The 18,078-nt window shown below is 40.0% G+C and overlaps 1 protein-coding gene across 3 annotated transcripts in view; it reads right to left on the reverse strand.

Annotated features, from left to right (window-relative positions):
• Positions 1 to 923: 923 nt before the first annotated feature.
• Positions 924 to 18,078, reverse strand: part of LOC108441727 (kelch-like protein 29) — a 125,015-nt gene continuing 107,860 nt past the window's right edge. For all 3 annotated transcript variants that reach the window (XM_037541769.1, XM_037541768.1, XM_037541767.1), the window contains 3 exons: positions 13,725 to 13,918; positions 3,040 to 3,184; positions 924 to 1,321 (listed from right to left, as the gene is read on the reverse strand). In XM_037541769.1, coding sequence (XP_037397666.1) covers positions 1,138 to 1,321; positions 3,040 to 3,184; positions 13,725 to 13,918 — 523 coding nt within the window. In that variant the 3' untranslated portion in view covers positions 924 to 1,137. The remainder of the gene's footprint in view (positions 1,322 to 3,039; positions 3,185 to 13,724; positions 13,919 to 18,078) is intronic.

The raw sequence follows: 18,078 nt of genomic DNA on the forward strand, positions 1-18,078 counted from the left end.
ACTGCAATCATGTAATTTTTCACTGTGCTGGCAGAGAGGTATTTCTCAAGCATATTTATTATCAGTGCAAGATCACTCCAAATGAAAAGTAAAAATAAGTAAATAAATAATTGAATATTGAATAATCAGCATGTATTTGCTACATTCAAGATGTTTTCACTTGCCAAGATTTTTTACAGCATGAACCAACACAAAGTACTGAAATGCAACCAGACTGAATGAGAGAGAGAGAGAGAGAGAGAGAGAGAAAGAGAGAGAGAGAGAGAGAGAGAGAGAGAGAGAGAGAGAGAGAGAGCAGATGTGTGTTAGAATTTAAGCGATGATGGAGCGTTAAGGCTAGTGCCACTCCAAACCTCCAGTGGCAGCAGCATTGGGGGAGATACGTTACACAAAGGCGCCTTGCTAAGGCACTGAGCCCGTTTGCGCCAAACGGCAAAGATTAGCTTCTACATTCCATAAGGGTGAGGGCAAGAGGGAACAAAGGAAGTGATGGAGTAACAGAATGAGAGAGAGAGAGACAGCGAGAGAGAGAAAGAGAGAGAGAGCGAGACAGAGAGAGAGAGAGAGAGAGAAAGAGAGAGAGAGAGAGAGAGAGAGAGAGAGAGAGAGAGAGAGAGAGAGAAAGAGAGCGAGACAGAGAGAGAGAGAGAGAAAGAGAGAGAGAGAGAGAGATAGCGAGAGAGAGAGTAAGAGAGAGTGAGAGCGAGAGAGAGATACAGCGAGAGAGAGAGTAAGAGCGAGAGAGAGAGAGAGAGAGAGAGAGAGAGAGAAAGAGAGAGAGAGCGAGACAGAGAGAGAGAGAGAGAAAGAGAGAGAGAGAGAGAGATAGCGAGAGAGAGAGTAAGAGAGAGTGAGAGCGAGAGAGAGATACAGCGAGAGAGAGAGTAAGAGCGAGAGAGAGAGAGAGAGAGAGAGAGAGAGAGAGAGAGAAAGAGAGAGAGAGAGAAAGAGAGAGAGAGAGAGAGAGAGAGAGAGAGAGAGAGAGAGAGAGAGATGAGAGATTTTACAAAAGGCTTCAGTGTCAGCACTGGTAATCCAGGGGCAGCAAGGGCCAGCGAGTGAGCAAGTGTGTGGAGACGGGTGGAGTGTGTGAAGGAGGCAGCAGTGTCCTTTTGGCTGTGTGTGTGTTCTCTAGTGTCAGACGCTTTGAATGTACTTCTTGATGACCACGCAGCCGTGTCTGAAGAGTGGGCAGGGCATGCTCTGCTGCAGCGTCCAAGCATTGGCGCAAGGGTCAAAGGCCTCCATGTTCCCCAGTGCTGGACCCTCACTGCTGACTATACCTCCAGTAGCATAGATTTTCCCGTCCAAGACCACCGCACTGCATAGAGGACGTACAAAGAAAAAGGACGTCAAGTTGGATAGATAGATAGATAGATAGATAGATAGATAGATAGATAGATAGATAGATAGATAGATAGATAGATAGATAGATAGATAGATTAATAATCAAATTGTCTATTCTTGTTTATTTATTGCAGCTATACAAGCCTAAACAGTTAAACTGGCTTATTACCTAACTTTTTTGGTTTTATAAGCCCATGATGTGTCAATAAATGCATTTACTGTATTCATCAACGTACATTTATTAGCCTCAAAACAACGCAACCAGTTTTGTGAAACTATAATGAAGATAAAATCGGACACTGTACAATGATTGCTGCGAGCTTGACCCTTAAATGGCCAAGGCCTTTCAAACAACTGTGATCAGCCTAAATAATTGTGATTAGGCTATTATGTAATAATTATGACAGGCCTATGCAAGACTTTAGCATTATGATAAGTTCATTGTGCATCTTGTACCTGACAAATAAGACCAAATTCTGACTCTGAAACCACCAAACTTTGCTGGGCCCTCCATGATGATCCTATAAGATCAACAGCACTTCATAAGCAGCACTACAAATCTTATTTGTGTCCTCTTCATATTAACTTTCCCATGAAAAGGTGCTACACAGATCCACTGCTGCAGGAAGAACAAATCATTTCATTTCTTAATCTCCTGCTTTTGCAGTGTTAATTTCACACCCTCAGCATGTTTCAAAATGCTAATGCAGAAACTCTTAGCAGTGTGACTGGAACTGACGTACCGTTTCTGGGAAACATACAGTAGTTGTATCGCAAACGCACAGCAGAAGTGTTGTGGCTTTCATACAAATGCACACAGGCTTACACACACAGAGACACACGCACACAGACAGCAATGTTTTGAAGACGTGGTGCACAAGCAATTGTTCTGAGGCTCATCCACGCTTCATCTGCCACTGAGCTAATTACTCTCTCTGCTGTGAATACCAATCACCAGAGGAGACAGATGCAGCCCAAAGCTTAACCCAGGGGACTAGAAATGAATTCTTATGAGTGCAAAGCTTTTCCCTTCTCTTTTTTCATTTAGCTAAAGCAACTTATCGCATTATCGCTGAGTTTCTCCCAGCTTTTCCTGGTCTTTCTCTATTTCTGGATGTCATTCCTTACATTTCGAGCACAAAAATATAGTTAAAGCAAAACAAAGACAGCTTTTTGTTGTGCAGGAGAACAACCTTGGAGCTACCATGTTTTAAAGCTCTCTGGCTAACATGTTTTAAAGCTCTCTCCCAATGGTTTTCCACAAAATCGACAGAGAAAGCCTTTGTTCCAAACTACCCTCCAAAGTGGTCAGACAGAGTGAAAGAAAGTCAGAGGCAAAGAAAAGACTGTGCAGCTTTTAACTCTATTTTTGATACAGTATGCTGCTTTCCAGTTTTAGAGACCATTGGCACTGATGGATCTGCTCAAGTCCTTAGCTTTCCACTGTAAAACACAATGACCCAGTGATGTAGACAGCTGTCTTACTAAATGTATTACACTTATGAGATGTATTACATTTTCAGCAGCAGTGGTTTAATATGGGCTGAGAGAAAAAATGGACGCTAAGGCCCGGCTCTGGCTGTGTCCGCTCTTTCTCTGGAGAGGTGCGGACATTACAGACATTAATGCATAAAAATAGAAGCGAATCGCAGGCTGGTGATATTGGCTCTCGGTCAGCCTGAATCCTCTTACCTGCAAAACTGCCTGGAGTGGTTCATGTTGGCTCCAGCTTTGATGTTGCCCTTCTCCGGGTCGTAGATGGTGGTGGCTCTGGCGTACGCTCCCCCCAGGATGAAGATAAAGCCATTAAGTGTCACGGCAGGAGCATACTTGTTATCTGTATAGAGCACACATACACAGAGTAATAGAATTACATAGAATTCTACCTCACACAAGACATCTTACAGGCTCTTGGGTCCAATTCAATGAGTTCTACATTTGAAAAAAGCCATTACGGAAAGCACTACTCAGTCAGTTTATTCCCAGGATTAGCACTGTCCCAATGAAGGCTCAATTTAATGAGCGCAGATTGAAATGGCAGGGCCTCCAAGTTTCGCTGGCACATTCATCATAAGTAACTCGTCTCCTGTTTTGTTCACCTCATTATGTTCATTACATGAATGGAAAAGCACGCAACTGTGTCACCGGAAAAAAGCTGGAGGTCAACAAGCTGCCCCTTGTATTGATCATCGATATCATGGCTCCCTCCAAATTATGCAGGTTTGAGTGCAATTCACTTCTTCTTTGGGTTTGAGTAAATAAGCAGGAGAGAACACATGAATAATTGATTAGGCTGGGAAAAAAAATAATTGAATTCAATCACGCTCTCCACAACAGCTGTGATTTCAACCTCATCCGCTGAAGTAAAACGTGTATAGTTAATTAAATTTCGTGCCCTCTCACGTTCTGGAGTGGGGGGCTCCTGAGGAGAAGTGATATTCTGGATAATGTAAAAAAGTCTGCAAACAGAAAAGCAGGATTGCACTGTTCACTTTCAAAAGAGTGGCAAGACAAAGACAAAAGCAATTTCCCTGCAATGAACTCACACAATGCTTAACTGATATAAGACATAAAATATATGTTTGGTCATTTTATGTCTAATGTTATATGGATAATATCACCTGTCAGCACCTAATATCAGTGATTTGGTTGTCAGACACACCTTGCTTTGATTTGATTTTTTGAAATCCATAATCATTTTGCAGCGCTTGACTTTTATTTCATAGTAGTTCATGTTTTCATGTTGCTATAAAGAAAACACACACATTACATGCTTAATCTGCTCCCAAAATCCTATGGCCACCACTGCTTGTATTGGTCAAATCTAAATGGATGTATAATAAAACCAGTGGGGAACCAGAGAAGGCTGAATCATTTCTTTGAAATAGAACAAATCTGTCTAAATTTTTTAGGAATCAAACAGTTACACTCATTAAATGAACATTCTTCTTTTTTTTCTGTTGCATCTGAGCACCAGAGCTAAGCTGTGTATAGTAATCGTGGTGTGTCCTCCTCATAAATTTAAGTGTGCTCATAAATTTAAGTGTGGACCCCCTACTATGTTAGCACTGAGTAAAACCCACTTTGGCAGATATCACAGCTTGCAACTATGATTTGTAACTAAGAGTATTTTTATTCTTATTCCAGAAATGTTCACCTTCTCTTCCTCGCAGAATACTTTTGGTTCTATAATATTCTTGGACTACAGATCTACCTTCACATTTTCAATGATGTTCAAGACAGCTATGAGGGCCACTTCAATAGCTTCAGCTTGCATTTCTTGATGAATGTCACAATTGGCTCCTCCCTGTCCTGCCCATGTGCTTGTGTTGTGTTTACTTCCCAGTCCTGTCCATGTGCTTCTTTGTTTTGGTTTTTAGTCTGGCCCCTTGTTTTGTAACTCCGTCCCTGTTTTCCACCTACGTCCGGTTATCCCTTTTTGTATTTAAGCCCTGTGTTTTCCTGAGTTTCTTGTTGGTCTTTGTTTAATGTATGTGTTTTGTTTGGTGTTCGTTCATCCAGCCCCCGTTGTAGTTTTCCTGTGTTTATCATTATGTCTGACTCTCCATATATCCGTGGTGGCCATTTGAACCTGGACCGTTATGACCATCGTTATGACCATGACCCTGGATTTGCCCTTAATAAAAGTCGCTTATCTCTGGATATGCGTCCGCCTCCTCGCTCCGCATCACAATGTAGTTTATGGAGGATTTTGAAGTATGTTTTGGATCATTGTCCTGTAGAACCAAATCTCTTTTCAGCCCTAGTTTCTCAACTGACTGTGTTAGATTTCCCTTCCAGAATTTGCTGTTTGCTTAATAGTGCTTAACAATTGGCAAGGTGTTCTTTTCATCAAATGCTGCTTCTTTTCTCTTCAAACATACCTTTGGTGACTGAGGCCAAAAAGTTCCATTGTTACTTCCACAGCACTTGTGTCCAAAATGCTTCTGGCTTGTGTATATATTGTTTTGCATACTTCAGATGTTGACTTTTGTGATGAGGTCACATTCTGATGACTCTTCTATGCAGATCATATTTGTGGAGACAAATCTGCACATTAGAATGGCAGATCACCACTCCTGTGTCAGCTAAACCTTCCTGTCAGTCCTTTGCTATCATATGTGGTTTTTGCTTTGCCTTTCTGGCCAGCATACAAGCATTTCTATCTGAGTTGTCTTTGTCTTCCAGATCTTCTGTTGACTTCCACAGTTCTGGGTAACTACCATTAATAGAGTAATGACATTTAATGACATTTTGTACAGTGGAAATTGTGACCTCAGAGTGCTTTAACACCTTTTCTCCTGCTTTGTAGGCATCAATTAGCTTCATTTTCAGACATTCAGGCAGCTGCTTAGAGGATGTTAGGTATTGAGTGTTTAAAGGTTTGAAAAGAATTCATGATGCTCTGGAATTGTCATCATCTAAACTTTTGCACATACAATTTGATTAATTTTGTGTAAACTTTTGCATACAAATGTCTGAGCGGAATATGTGAATAAAGTGGGGGCATGGCCTGGATGGCCCACTGTTCCGCGGTCCGTGCCCTCAACAAAGTGCTGAGCTCTAAACAGCGTAAATACAGGCTCTGGCTCTGTTTCTGAAATGTGTGCAGTGTTCCAGCACACCACAATTCAACATTAGGAGCATGTTTGGCATGGGGCCCAGGAGTAGTTGTGCCTAAGCCTCTTGATTTAATCTCCCTTTGACACATAGCTCTCTGCTTGACCACACATATTTGGGGAGTCTGTCATCAAGAAATGGTTTCAAAGAACTACATGAGTGTGTGTGTATATGGTGTGCGAAGCATGCTCTGCACCTCCTGCTGTGCACTGAAGTGTCAATCTGCCATCCTCAGCAGGGGAGTGCAACTGGTAAAAGGGGCTCCTATAGGAGTTTCTATCTCTCTCTCACTCTCTCTTCATCTGCCTCTCTCACTCTCCAACACACCCAGCCTATAAACTGATAACGCTCATCCTCTCATCTGCACACTGTGACTCTGTCTTTTACAGTTAAACAAAGTTTTTTCGACACCCACAAAGCCCGCTGTGAGCTGGTGTCATGTCTCTGCTGTCTGATGCACAAGTTATCCCGGAGGCCACTCGCTCCACAGCAGGTTTATTTACATGTTAAACACATAACATTAGGCCATGCTGCGTGATCGTCTCCCACAGTGACTTCCTGCCTGTCCGACACAATGAGCTGACTGGTGGGGGTGCAGCTGGTCATTCTGTGGTGGCGGCTGTGGCGGAACCATTCCCCAGTGACAGGAGCAGCAGAGAAGACTGAGAGCACACTCAACATTAAACACATCACTAACTCCCCGGCCTTCAGCGAGACCCACCAGCCATGAGACAAGCTGCTGCAGAGCCAAAGCAGAGTTCAGAGCACAGTCTGTCTTTATAATTTAAAATTGCTTTTGAATTTAGTATCACTTTATTGTAGAGCTTAAGGCTACATGATTCCTACATAAGCTCATCATGACAACTGGCATAAACCTACAAAACCATTTATTAAGGCTTGTACCAATAGGTGTGATCTTTCATTAAGGCTGCTTTGATGTTGATGACACAATACTTATATCAGGTGACCAATGTTTTCTAACATTGGGCTGTGTCATGACTTTTTTGGGTGACATGAAATAGGATGTTGTAAGGCTGACTCTGTAGCTTAAGTTACATCACAGTGACATAATGCTGACAATGCGACATAGCTTGAATGCTAAATGGTAAAATACAAGGCAGGTTACTTACACAGGGACTTCACAAGCAAATGCAAAAGCACTCAATAGGTATTTGTAAAGCAACATTTGAATATTTATGCATAGCATATGCCTGTAATCACATTACAACACAAGATATTTTATTACGTAAATAACATTGCTCTGACGTTAGGGGCCTAACACTATAGTAACAGACATTTGTTATATTTATTAAACTGATAATAACTTATGAAGCATCATTCCCAAGAAATCAAACTTATATGGCTGTTAAGAAGTAATGGAACTGATAAGGCGGGTTAAGAACACCATGTATCAATTCTATATATTTCCATTTGAGTTAGATTACTATTATTATTAGCAAACAAGTGTTTCATCTCTGTATATTTTGAAGTACATTTAAAAACAAATACCTTTGTACTTCGGTACTCAAGTAGACACATAGAGGGGATATTAACTCTCAAGGCATTACCTTTACCTAAGTACAGAATATTTTAACAGCAATATGTAATATGTACATTCATACATGTGGGAAAGTAGGTATGAAAAGTCATGATTTAACTTGGAGGGCATCTTCTGTAGGGCTCTTAAATAAGCTTCTTCCTTTAAGTTCAGTTACTTTGAACTAATACTTCTTAACAGTCTTACAAATGGAACAAAAGGCTTATTATGTGAATGCAATATTATTTGCTTCATAAAACATCTTATGTCAATTTTACGATTACTGGAATAAGCTGCTCATAAATTTAAGCATTGCTTCACAAATCCATTATTCAATGCTTATACATTTGTCATTAAGCCCGTATGCAAGAAGCTTTGTAATAAGGTGTTCGCACTGAATCTTGCTTTACCTAAGTGCTACAGAAAATGCCTAAATTTGTTCAACCAGCTTAAGTCATTTTCTCAGTATTGTCACTGTGACATATGCTGAGCTACACTGCCATTCTACTGGAACCTGTCATCTGCCAGGTGTAACACCAGAACACACGCTGAGAGCTTGGTAACCTGTCTTTTAGTGGCATTCTCATTTAGGAAACACGCAAGAAGGTCATGGTTACTGTGGTTAAAATTTGATTATACTGACCGCACAACGTGATGACTTTTGTACTGTTTGTATCATGCTATTTGTTTGTGTCATCAAGAAATAACACCTTCACTTGTGCCTGTGACCAAATCACAGCCATATTTTTTTTGGTGATAACATTTCTTTCTCACCAGAAATGGTCACAACACTAATGAAATCTAATTTCAGAAAAAAATGTCACCTGACAGAGACCTCAAAGTGGGCAAGTACAACCTTTATGACAACAGATGCTTACTTGAATAAATGTTTATAAATGTTTGTGTAGGTCTATGTGAGTTGTCACAAAGGGCTCATGTAGGTGTTGTGTAGCCTTAAGAACAGTGGCCTACAGTAGTGTGACAGTAAATACTACCTGCAATGTCACTTCTTTTGAGATAGGATACACTCATAGCTCCCTGAAACAGGTAGATGTAGATCTATGTGGCCATGTTTGTGTTCTTATTTAGTCAAGATGCTCATACAAGTTATTTAACTAAGATTTGAATTTCACGAAAAGGTAGTGTTAAGGATACGATCTCTACATTTTTGCCATGTGTTTTTTTATTTCTTCATCTAAACAAATGGAAAAAAACTTGTAAGAGCAGATGCAAAACTGTCAATACAGAATGCAAATCAAATGTAAATGTAATTCAGTGCACAACTCACTACATAATTAAATATGACTCTTGACTCTCAATTCTAGGGTTAATCAGTGCTGGTGATGATATCTCTTCAAATTCCCTGGAGAAGCAGATCTGCACACCACAGTGTAAAAGGCCCATATCCTAATTTTTTTTTTAATTGTATTGTTTTCCTTGAGGCCTGCTTATGAAGTTTGTGTGGGCTTTATACAGCAAACACAGCTGTAATTCATATTTATTTGAGCATTTACAAACTCTCTTTAACCCTTACAGTTGGTTGTTTTAGTTACTTTGCCTTTAAGACTGATATGTAAATCACCTCTGTTCTGACTGGCTGTTGGGTATTGTGCCTCATTCGGATGCAGTCAATGCTGAAACATTTTTATACCTTCAATGTCAGTGAGTGGGTCTAAACTGCTGTGAGAATTTAGCAGTGTTTTCAAAAGGAAAATCTGGGTATGACATGACATGGAACCGTTAATGATTGTGTCAACTACAGGCTGATCTTTCAGTAAATTATCTTAAGACTTATTACTCAGTAACTACTATACATGATGTGAGAACTACTAAAAGACTGTGTTGGCCCACATACAGACCCATACAGAAACTTAGGTGGTTTAATATGTTAAAATGACTAAACATTAACAGTTAAACAGATCTGCTATACAGCCTTTATTTTTGACAACAATAAAGCTTTCTTAACAGCGCTTGGCTGACTCTGTGCCAGGCTCAATTCAACAGAACAGAATGTAGAGAAAGGTTTATGAGAGGTTTGTATCAGTTCTTTGTGACTCACTGCTATATTTCTAGATCAAAGCCCCAGGCTGCTTTTAAGCAGGGAAATGCCATGGATGACATGGCTGAAACGCCCCACTGAACCTTCAGGCCAAAACTGCTTGTAGCCCCAAAAATATGCCTAAATAAATGCACTCAGGTCCAAAAGCAGGCACGCATAAGAGTTAATGGGATGGTGTAGAGGCATTTCTAACACACATACACCCTGCCACAGGGCCTCAGACACTTCATTATTTGTCTGCTCAAGCATACCTGCACCACTTGACATTACTAGAGCCCTTTGCGGATGAACGAGCGCTTTAGCAGTAATCAGCAAAGCATGTCTGCTCTTCCACACCGCTGCTCTATTGGAACCTGTCGCCCGCCAGGTGTAACACCAGAACACACGCTCTGAACTCAAAGTCACCTGTCCTTTAGTGACCTTTTAGTGTTCCTGTTTAGGAAAAAGTGGCAAAAATATGATTATAGTTTATGTAGATTATACTGACCATGCTACGTGATTACTTTTTCCCATTCCTGTATCATGCACCTCACTTGTGCCTGTAACCAAATACACAGCCATGGTATTATTTGCGATAACACACTTTCTATCGTATTCTATTGATATAGTTCTCAATATAGTTATTGAGTCTGCACTTTAGAGTGATCTGAATAGTCTTCCCTTTCACTGAAACATACAAAAATAATTTGATTAAATTCTGTGCATGTAATACTCCTAGACAAAAAAATATATATTACAGGGGAATTCAACCAATTTTTCAAAATATCTGCATTAAATAATCATTGAGATGCAAACAAAGTCACTGAGAATGATTTTAATGTGAAATGGTTCATTGGAGAGAGACTTACTGACTCGAATATCTTTGAAGTGGTGGTGATAGGAACCAGGGGATGCAATTGCTCCAACACAAATGTAGCCATTTTGTTTACTATCCAAAATGACCTGTGACCTGTGGCAAATTTTTATTGCAAAATTATTGTAAAACATGTGTTGTGTATTAACTTTCTATGCAGCAGCTTTAACAGGTTTCAGACTTCTTGTTCCCATCACCACCACTACGAACAATTCTGACTTAATATGTTTTACAAAAACAGAGCTTTTTAACATCAAATCATCCTGAATGACTTTACTTGCATCTCAACAACTGAACTGTATAGAGAATTAGAAAAATCTAAGTTTTAACAACCATGGAAGACCTGGCAGACCAACAAAGCAGTCACCATCGGATTCCTTGAGAGGACAACTCAACACTATACTCTGAAAGGATGTGTAGCCAATACTGAGAAAATAAAATCTGCAAATTAAATGAAGAAGCTTGGTGTTCTCACCACTCCAGAGTCCAGACCTCAACATTACTGAATGTGTTTGTGATTGTGAGACACTGAAAATGCAACAAACTTCTAAGACTGAACTTTGTAGGTGTGAAAAAACATTAGATTTCCTTGAATAACTGAACAAGCATCCAGAAAAGAATGTAAGCTGTGATAAAGTTAAGGAGAGGCCCCAGTAAATACTGAACATATTCCTGTTATATTTAGTCACTGAGGCTTCTCTGCAATTAAATATATTATTTAAATACAGTTTATGCTTTTTTTTCTGACACAGAAAATTGTATAACTTGTCCTTAATGTTCATTTAGACTGGAAATAAAAGAGAGTACTCTCTGACTTTTGCATAGTACTGTAATAAATGTGTTTATTCAGTGGTTTCAGTTTTCTGTTCCTAATCAAAAGCTGTAGTTTAGCTCTGCAGCTACATATAGTTACATAGTGTGAGTGTGTGTGAGCTCTTTACATTTACTCTGTATGTCGAGCTACTATCATGTATCTGTCCCTCTGGCCGGGAGCTGTGCTGCTGCTGTGTGTGCTTCTTAAAAGGTTGTAACTTGATTCGGCTAAGTGTCAACGCTCCATGTGTTCTAACCTTTTACAGAGACCTCACTTGACCTGCCAGAATGTGCCGTGTTATTTACATACCATTAGTCACACAAACCTTTTTAATCAGCTCATTACTTGGTTCCAGTACGCAAATGCTGGCATGGCGAAACTCTCCTTTTGAAATCCAATCCAGGTGCATGAAGCAATATTACATTAGTATTAGTTACTTACTTATGCTTCATCAGACAGACTCTATGTCTTAGGCATATGAAGGGCTGCACTGTAAACTTTATTGTGTGGTTCACTGCATGAATTATTAAATGCTGTGTTAAATGCTGTATTAACTTACTGGGTTCATTCATCTTAAGTAGCTGAATCTTTCTGATGTCATATAAGCCTACCACATTCTCTCCTACAACAAATAAAGGATTTAAAGCAAAGAACTGCATGGTGTTAATGCATCTGATACAGTTCAGAGTAGAAACAACATTTTCACATCTATAAATGGAAACAGCTACTTTTCCATAAGCTGAATTATGTAATTCCACTGTGTGAATCAGTGCAAAGGGGGCAGAAAATGTGCTATAAAGTGCAAAAATCTGTGTATTCTTCTAGCCTGAATTATTTACTCACTCCCACAGTGTATCAGAGGAGCCCCTTTACTGCACACTCATGCAATAAGAGGACAAAAGAAAGAAGCTGAGAGCTAAACTATTGTATCTATTTACTGAAAACTTGTAAAAAAGTTTGTTGCCAAACATCAGTTAGCCTTGATTTGGCCTCCATCAACTAGTTCTCTCACGGGTATATTCATGATTTTATGAAAGCTGGTGTCGAGTCTGCCGTGTTCGCGTCATGGCTATTCTTGTGAAAACTTCAGACCAAGTGTTCTTTGTGAAACACACTTTATCTCTATAAAACAGACAGACAGAAAAAAGGAATGATTATAATATATTATATAATTATAACACATTTCGGTTCTCTATAAGCTTATAAGGATGGTTTAAGGGTGTCTTGAGTTTTGTTGGCTGTTCTTTTTCTTTCTTTCTTTTTTTTTTAACTCTGCAGTTATTTTTTCCCTAATCGGCAAATGGTAACCTTTCTTTTTTCACTTCCTCAGGGCTGCATCTGGTAACCTGTCTCTAAAGGCTGAATTTGCCACGAGTTACAGACTGAAGACAGCACTTTCCCCAGAGCTTTACTCCAGTCTACATTAGCGCACACCCACCTCCTGCACTCACACAGCGCTTTTAACACTTGACTGTCTATTTATTATTGAGTGTAGTGAGAATTGACAGAAATTTCTAAAAGCATTGCAACCCAACACATTACAGAGCTTGAACTCAACCTACAGTAATACAGGATTCATATATACACCTAGTTACATTGTCATTTTCGTCTTATATTTTAAGTGCCATTACATCTTTCCATCTGCTTTACTAAGGTTTATGATTCATCTGTGCTTAAATGACACGGGACACTTTATTAAAGGAACTGTTTTTATTAAGTGTTTTTCAAGCACATTTTTTTCTGCCACATCTGTAGCATGTGGTGAAAAACATTAAGAATCATAACATGTTTGCCTGCACTTTGAAAACCCATTGACTTGAAAGGCATAATACAACACTGCAACACTGCGACACCCCCAATTACATCACTGTGCCATCCAGATGTACCAGCATTGAGATAGGACGAGACTGTTCCAGCTCACTCCCACTTTTCATAAACACTCAGTCAGTGTCTGCCTCAGTCAGAGACTGCCTCTACCAGTGCAGTTTCTAAAGCTTTACCATCCAGACTTCAAACAGAGATCCTCGTAGCTTTTATTTGGTATTTAGCTTATTAAATTGTAAATACTGTTTGACCAGAGGAGGATGGGTCTCCCCTTGTGAGTCATGGTTCCTCCCAAAGTTTCTTCCTCCAGTCTGAGGAAGTTTTTCCTTGCCACCATTGCCTCTGGCTTGCTCACTGGGGGATATATGTTGTAACTGCATGTTTTCAAACTTCTATTAAGCTGCTTTGCGACAACATCGTTGTGAAAAGCGCTATACAAAATAAATAAATAAACACAGTGGGCAGCTACTTTCACACTTGGGTCAACAGGTTTTCTGTTATTTTCTAAGTACAAGGAAACACTGAAATAATTGTCCTTAGTGACAGATGTGACACATAGCGACAGGACAAAAAAATGCCAGCATGCTCCTTTAAGCACAATGTTAACAGAGCACGTCATTTAGAAGTTCAGATCCAGACAGAAGACGAAGGCGAAAATGGTCAGACTTACCAATCATTGGGGATTCTATGAAGCTCCAGGCATTGGTCTGAGGCACATATGACTGCAGTACTCCAGCTGAGCGGCCAGCCTCATTCACCCCTCCAAACACATAGATCTTCCCTCCACAGACCGTGGCTGCTGCTGAGTGCACAGGCTTGGGCAAAGGGGATACCGTCTCCCACTGATTAGTTATAGTGTCATACCTAGAACAACCAGGAATATTTCATTAATAATATCCCTGCTTATTTTAGGTTTAGGCAAAGCACATTTATGAAAAACAAATTTATCATATTTAGCACAGTATAAAAAGAATTAGATTATAAAGAATGTAAGTACATTCAGTACACAGTATTGTGCAAAAGTCAGTCACCACCATACATTTATATAAATTCATCTTTTTCAGATGCGACATTCTTCACCTGCTACATGGCTGTGTAATCAGAGAGTACGGGTGCTAGATTGACTTGCCCGCAGTCCAGATCTGTCTCCCCTTGAAAATGTGTGTCTTATTAAGCTCATATGACAACAAAGCCCCCATATGATTGCACAGCTAAAGACCTGTATAACAAAAGAATGGCAAAAATTCTGCTCCAGCTCATTTCAAAACTGGATCAGTTTGTGCCTTCGTCTTGTGCATTTTCTGTTTCTCACAATCCAAGTTCTTTCAAAGTGGAACAGAAGCACTGGTGGATTTTTTTTTCAGATCTGAAGCAAGAGTGGCTTGATTTTATCCTATTTCTCAAAAACGAAAGCTTCAAGTACTGTTTATCTGATGGTGACAGTTGTCACGATTGGCCCCTCCCAGTCTTCTCATGTGCTTTTGTTTACCTTTCAGTCCTGTTTATGTGCTTTGTGTTTTGAACTTTCACATGCATTTGCGTTTTCTGTCCAAGTCCTGCCCCCTTGTGTTCTGACTCCACCCCTGGTTGTTGCCACATGTGTTTCAACCTGTGTCCTGTTATCCCTTGTTTGATGTATGCTTGTTTGATATGAGTCATGTTTGATGTAAGGCTTGTGCTCATAGTGTATGTATTGTTTGACGAGTTTCTGTTAAGTGTTTGGATTTATGTGTTCCATGTCTGTCCCTCCTGCTCTCTGTATTGGATACCTGAACCTTGGCTGTCTTGACCATGACCCTGGATTTGCCCAAAATAAAACTCACTTATCTCAGCGTATGCGTCCGCCTCATCACGCCACGTTCCTACAGTATATGTACAAATTCAGGACTTGATATTCCACAACATGTACCTTATACAACCTGAGAAGTGGTGCTATACAAGTTTCAGTATTTTTTATTTGCATTTGCTTGTCAGAGCTGCAATCATATCATGCATGGATATTTTCCTCCACCAGCTTCATGGGTCAGTGCACTTACACTATGCAGTGCTGCCATTATTTGCATGTAAACAGCAAGGAGATATTTTAAATGCAAGCAAATTTATGAAGATCAAATGACTCACATTTAACGTCATATGAAAAGGAATTTGATTAGCAAGAACGAAAATGCATTTAAAATGTATCTACTGCCAGCTGAAGACTGAGGTTTCACCCTTGCACAACCATAGAGTAGTAATGTATATGTATTTCTCCTTTTTTTTAACCATTATTTTTTCCCTGTCATATCGAACTAGCTTCATACCATGCACAACTATTATCCTCCACCAGCTTCACGGGTCAATGTGCACATGCTATGCAATGCTTCCATCATTTGCTTTCATTATTTGCATGTAAACAGCTAAGGAAATGCATTAAGGATGATGTCTGAGCCTGGCAATCAGACTCGAATCAATTCTCTGTCCCCATGGGATTTAGTTACACCCTTGCTGGCTGTAGGCAAAAGTGAATGCACCTGCGACCATTTTTAAGGTCATTTAAATGCCAAAAATACAGGACAGACACTGCCAGTGTCTAAGACTGCAAGGGAACATCATTAAATTTCACTCTGGATCCCTCCTTATCTAATCCAATGGCACAAACCCACAGGTCAGAGCGGATGTTATGTGTGGACCGTGCAATCCGATACATGGCATGGCTCTGATTGAAGGGCTGTGCAACCCAGATTCCAAATCAAGATCCTGCACTCAATCCTGGAGGAGGGCCTATGGGGAGTATCAGGAGGAGATTGCCTGTTAGAAGGGTGAAAATTGAGCAGGGAGCGCGACTGAGCCGGGCTCACTCACTCAGACCATTATCGGTCTTAATAGGTGCGCAGAAAGCCCAGTTTTGAGCTGGAAAAGTCTGCAGATGAGCCCACCGTATCTATGGCACATTTAGAAAGATATATAAGGGTTCTGCAGGTTAGAGAAGAGCTGATCTCTGTCGTCCTGGAGAAATAGAGTACTTGTGAAGCCGCAGATTAAACCCCAGCTGTATAGCGACTCAAATTAATTAAGTGATTCAAAATGACAAAAAGTCATGCATTGGAACGGGCAATGCTGGCTGCAAACAGTGGATCCCCTACATATGACAAACAGAGCGAACACTGAAATGGAAGCAGATGGCTCTCAGACGCAATGTTTCAGCCTCCCCCTTGGTGCTCATTCTGAACGGCGCGGCTTCATTGTCAGCTCAGCGGCTCATGGCTGAGGCCATTAATTACACAGAGGGAGTGTGTTATCAGTTGACTTCTCCTGCCTTTTTTTAAAAAAATGAGACTTTTACAGTGCCATGCAGGAAGGAACTAATTATGTGAAGTAAAGGCCGGCAGGTGTTTTTTTTTTTTTTTGGACATAATAAAGCAAATACAAATCAAGACAGTTTCTACAGAACAGTAGATAACTGATTGTGGTTTTAATTTCTTCTCTGTTCTTTCAAATGAATTACAAAAATCAATCATGTTCTCTTTTTGAGCTCCTGAGGTACACATTCCTGACCCAGCAATATGGCTGACACTGCTGAAGACAAATTTTAATTGCTGAGAGGACTTTTTATCCCCAAGAACGATCAGATCATGGATGAGACATTCAGAAGCATTTCTCCTTTTTTTCAAGTGCAAGATATAAAACCATAGCTAATCATGCTTTAGGAGGGATGTGGGGAGAGGGGGTACTGAGAGGGCTGCAGCATTCCCAGATTTCAGGATTTTTTCACTGCAACTGCTAAAAATACTAAATAAAAAATAGAACTTTGAGTGCAATGGAGACCTGTGTGAGCTGGTCAGAGTGGTTTTAGGGAGGAGTTTGTATTTTTATTCATTTGTTTTATAGTCATACTGTTTAAGATAGGACAGCCTTATTACAACGAGCCAAATCCACCCATCCATCCATTTTCCAAGCCGCTTCTCCCTCAGGGTCACCGGGGGGGGGGGTGCTGGAGCCTATCCCAGCGGTCATTAGGCAGTAGCCAGGATACACCCTGGACAGGTCGCCAGTCCATCGCAGGGCAACAAGCCAAATCACTTCCTTTAAAAATTGTTGGCTGTTTTGTTCATAAAACATAAACACGTTAAACAACTCAATGCAATGCAAAATGTCCCCAGTATTTTTTTTTATCATTTTTATCTGCTGCTTCCTGTGTGTTCAAGTACTACATCTGTGGTTATATAGTGGTTGGGATAGTGTCGTGGTTAACACCTCTGCCTTCTACACTGTAGACTGGGGTTCAATCCCCCACCAGGGAAAGCACCCTACACTATACCAATAAGAGTCCTCGGGCAAGATTCCTAACACCACCTTCGCCTACTTGTGTAAAATGATCAAATTGTAAGTTGCTCTGGATAAGAGCGTCAGCCAAATGCCGTAAATGCAAAAAGCATTACTGTATATGTCACTGTATTTTGTCACTGTCAAGATAAAATCTTGTATATCCAAGATGGTAACTTTACTGGAGAAGGAAGAAAATGATGGGATGTAATGCGTACAGACCCCTTCCCCAAAGAGATGAATGTGAAAAGGAAAGTGTAATGAAAGAATATTCAAAGAGGACTAGACGATAGATGTGTCCTCTGAGTATCTAAGTGAACCAATCACTATTGTCATCATATCTTCATCACTATAATGTTGATTTTGTCTGTGAATATGAGGTAAATGCATAAAGACCTATGATATGGTCAGATAATCTCCAGTAAAATTTGACCCAACACCTCTGACTTTTAAAATATCATTTCATGCTTTACAAGGTGACTCATACACCATATTTTAGCAATCTTTCCCCTCTTTACTCAGTAATGCTACTTATTTAAAAAAAAAAAAAAAAAACTTACATAGTACTGCTTTAACTTTCAGTGGAAATGAACAGAACTAGATTTTTTTCCATGTAATTTTAGAAATACAAGGTTTTGTGCCAAAAGCAACGATATACTGTTTAAAATTTCAGCACCCACAACTTAAAACACCTTCACGAATCCCTGTGCTTGTATACTGTA

This window comes from Pygocentrus nattereri, chromosome 10, assembly GCF_015220715.1.
Source record: "Pygocentrus nattereri isolate fPygNat1 chromosome 10, fPygNat1.pri, whole genome shotgun sequence".
NCBI lineage: Eukaryota > Metazoa > Chordata > Actinopteri > Characiformes > Serrasalmidae > Pygocentrus > Pygocentrus nattereri.